The sequence below is a fragment of the Coenobita brevimanus genome, chromosome 67 (assembly GCF_032717465.1).
Source record: "Coenobita brevimanus isolate Jiangsu-jjx chromosome 67, ASM3271746v2, whole genome shotgun sequence".
NCBI classification, from domain to species: domain Eukaryota; kingdom Metazoa; phylum Arthropoda; class Malacostraca; order Decapoda; family Coenobitidae; genus Coenobita; species Coenobita brevimanus.
Genome location: NC_137020.1, coordinates 32,449,960 through 32,453,962, shown reverse-complemented (window position 1 = coordinate 32,453,962; position 4,003 = coordinate 32,449,960). Strand labels below are relative to the sequence as shown.

General features: G+C 43.3%; 1 protein-coding gene across 1 annotated transcript in view; it reads right to left on the bottom strand.

Moving 5' to 3' along the window:
- The window catches only part of LOC145405613 (uncharacterized), a 52,109-nt gene extending 48,450 nt beyond the window's left edge, over positions 1 to 3,659 (bottom strand). Inside the window, exon 1 of the mRNA XM_080276939.1 lies at positions 3,365 to 3,659. Coding sequence (XP_080133065.1) covers positions 3,365 to 3,659 — 295 coding nt within the window. The remainder of the gene's footprint in view (positions 1 to 3,364) is intronic.
- Between the last annotated feature and the right edge of the window lie 344 nt (positions 3,660 to 4,003).

Sequence of the window (4,003 nt, the reverse complement as noted above, 5' to 3'; positions counted from 1 at the left end):
GAAAACGCTTGGCACATGACGTCACGATCCAGGGAGCCAATGAAAACGCTTGGCAGATGACGTCACGATCCAGGGAGCCAATGAAAGCGTTTGGCAGGTGACGTCACGATCCAGGGAGCCAATGAAAGCGTTTGGCCGGTGACGTCACGATCCAGGGAGCCAATGAAAACGCTTGGCAGGTGACGTCACGATCCAGGGAGCCAATGGGAGGGCCGGGTGACAATAACAATCAATACGGGGGGGGGTGAGGGAGGGGCAAACGAGTCTCCACGGGCAATTATCGGGTGGTTTGGGAGTGACATGACCTGGGACAAGGCCATAGGGACACCTCAAGGCTAATTAGGGCTTGGGGTCATTATAATTAACGACCTTGACTATAATTTCACGTGATGGCGGTATTTACACTCTCGTCATGAGATGTCTGAGGAGTATGTGTGGAGTGACGCGTATGGATCGAGTGCGAAATGATGAAGTGCGAAGGAGAACTGGAGTTGTTCGGGAGATGGCTGGTAGAGTTGAGCAGAGGGTGTTGCAATGGTTTGGGCATATGGAGAGAATGGATAATGAGCGATTGGTGAAAAAGATAACTAGATCTGATGTGAGAGGTGTAAGGCTGAGAGGAAGACCACGAATAGGATGGATGGACAGTGTGAAGAGAGCGCTGGATGCGAGAGGGATGTCTGTTGAGCAAGGAAGAGTGGCTGTGCGTGACAGAGATAAATGGAGAGAAATTGTGAATGAATAAGTGATGACGCAGCCCTGAGGGGATATTCTCCCGCATTTGGTCTGATCAGCTAGTCAGGTCAGGTGCGGGTAAGGGGATGGGTCTGTTATGATGTGGCAGGGGTAAACCAGTTCTGCTGTCGGGCCCTGCTGTGGATGTCACTGCTTGCATTGCGCAGTTGACCCTTGTGCGGTGTGATGCGGTGAGGATCTGTCCGTTCTCCCCTTTGGGGCTAAGATGCGAATGAATGTGTTTGAATGGATGAGTAAATGGAGAGTGAGTCGTCCTGTCTCGGCTACCTCCCTTTCCTTGGGGGAAGCAACCTAGGTATATAGATAGATAGATAGATAGTCATCATTACAGCAACTCATCAAGGAGTTAATTATGGAGATAGGAGGTAAGATAACGACCTGATTGGGGAGATATTATGACTGGAGATAAGAGATTGCTGCCTAATTAGATAACAATATTACTAATTTTTCTGCTAATTACTTTACTGCGATTTAATGTGATACAGATGTTACTGACTATAATTTACTGTCTCACTACCTCAATTATTTAATATTATCATTATCGTTATCATTATTTATTTCAATTACGGTATTTAGCTACTAGTAACTGCGACATCAAGCGCGGATTCCACACAGGTGATTAGGAGTAAAATATAAAGAAAGAAAGAATAAAGAGAGAGAGAGAGAGAGAGAAGCAATTTCGGGGAGAGAGGAAACTCGTGTATGTGACAGGGACAGCAGGAGGGTTGTGACAGACAGACAGACTGCTAGATAGATTGACAGACAGATAGATAAACAGACATATAGATAGATAAACAGACAGATAGATAGATGGGTAGGTAGGTCAGGGAGATACAAAGTAGCCTATATACACATTAGATAAAGGTTTCCTCGGCTGGTGGATTGATAGATAAATGTAGATAGATATATAGACAGCCAGCCAGACAGATAGATATATAGATGAGACGGGTAGACAGACAGACAGGTGGATGGGAAGCTACAGGAACAAAAGATACATAATTTTACAGTAAATAATGCTTTCTTGTTTACAAAAAAAGATGCATAAATATAAAAATAAAAATAATGGCTTTGTTGATAATAGATAAAGATACCGGTATGATAGACAGGGAGATAATAGATAGATATATGGAAGCAGGGATGTAGAAGGTACAGTATGGCATAGACAGATAGAACTACAAATAGATATACCGTATGCAGTGGAAAGCCAATACATTCAAGAGAGTCAGGCCTGTCTTGATATTAAAGATTTAGATAAATAGATGGATAGATGTAAAGAGAGATAGATAGATAACATAAATAGATAGATGAATAGAAATAGATAGAGATAACATAGATAGATCAATAGCTAGATAGAGACAGACAGATAGCATATAAGTAGATAGACGGATGAATAGCTATTGACAGAAAGATAACATATAAATAGATAGATAGACAGACAGACTGAAGGATAGACAGATAGACTGATAAAGATAGACACAAATATACAAAGACACAAAATACCAGCTAGACAGACATCCCCAAGGATTTCTAGGCATCGGATAGATAGATGGATAGATAAAGGGATAGATAGAAGTAGATAGATGGCCAACGAGACGGTAAAATTGACTCATAAAACGGGTTCAAAGGCTTTAAGATTTTTAGAGAGAGAGAGAGAGAGAGAGAGAGAGAGAGGTCTGTTGTTATGGATTTATTTATTTATTCACAAAGCCTTTATTATGAATCAGTGACGCGGAAATTGGCTAAATTAATAACAAACGGTGTGTGTGTGTGTGTGTGTGTGTGTGTGTGTGTGTGTGTGTGTATTAGATCGTGTAGCCTATGTGTGTGTGTTTTCGAATACTGTAAGTCAATACAATGGCTCCACATCTTTTCTACCGCACTTCTTCGTGACTAGCACCGAATATGGGTAGCATAATTTTCCACAGGGGACAGAGGACAGTTTTAAAGCCAGGTTACAGTGAACAGAGTATAGTGATGGTGGAGGACGATAAAAGTAGGTTTCGTAGTGATTTCTTGACAACTCAGCATTCAAGATGGAAAGAGAGTAATTTTAGGCCAAGTTAAAGTGAAGGAAGTGTAGGTAGAGGATAGTAAATGATGGATGTCGTGACCTTAGCTGGGACAGGAGGAAGGCAGGGCAGGGCAGGGCAGGGAAGGGAAGAGAAGAGAAGGGAAGGGAAGGGAAGGGCAGGGCAGGGCAAGGAAGGGCAGAGCAGGGCAAGACAGGGAAGGGGAAGTTTGTTACTAATTGCATTCCGGGAAGTTGTGTGCTGAGTTGAGTTGGGATGTCACTGTTATGTCAAGGTCCCGAAACTCCTGTATCTTGTCTCTCTCTCTCTCTCTGGGGTGTATCTCTTCCTCTTCTCCCTTCCCTTATCTCATATCTATATCTACTGTGTTGAGACAGACAGAAAGATAGACAGACAGACATACATATATATATATACACGTCGATTGATATGCATAAGTAAGAGAAAGAAAGAGAGGGGGGGAAGGGGGGAAGAAATATCACAAGTTACAACAGTATGGACAAAAACAGATTAGACAAAATTACAATAAACAGGATGATAATAATAATAATAATAATAATAATAACAGCAACACTCACCTATAATGGATTGATAGAGAGCCGTAGAGTTGGTATAGAGCTGAGGGGGGAGTGTGGCCAGTGACGTCATGAGGCCAGTCAGGGAGAGCAGACCTATTATCCTATCCACCTGCAGGGGAGGCCGCCCCCACGGTCTTGCCAGGAAAACAGCGCCCAATACCACGTTCCCGCCCACGCCCAAGCCCACGCCCACCACCCACCACACCAAATGGGGCGCCGCTACCCTCTCCTCGATGTCCAGGGCGGTTAGATTGGATGGGGAGGGCGGGGAGTCGAGAAGGATGTCGTCCGCCATGTTGGATTTCACTTTTTCCCGCCCACACTGCGTTCTAACTTTAAACTGTCTTTTCACTATTTAAACTGTCTTTTTTTTGCACTACAGCTTAGGTTACAGGTAATTTTTGCATCCTATTTTCTCTAGTTTGGTTTAGTTTCAAAGCTCCTGACTCTATTACACTTTTTACCTCTTGTTTACACCTTCAGGATAAGTCCTTCAGGAGGTCGGCCATCTTGGATTATTTTTTCTTCCCGCCCGTCTCGTCTGGTAAATAAGTATCGTCTTCTTTCTCAGCACAGTTTGACGCAACCAGTATATTTTCCACGGTTTTTATCTAGTTTCACACATTTTCTGTACCCTTC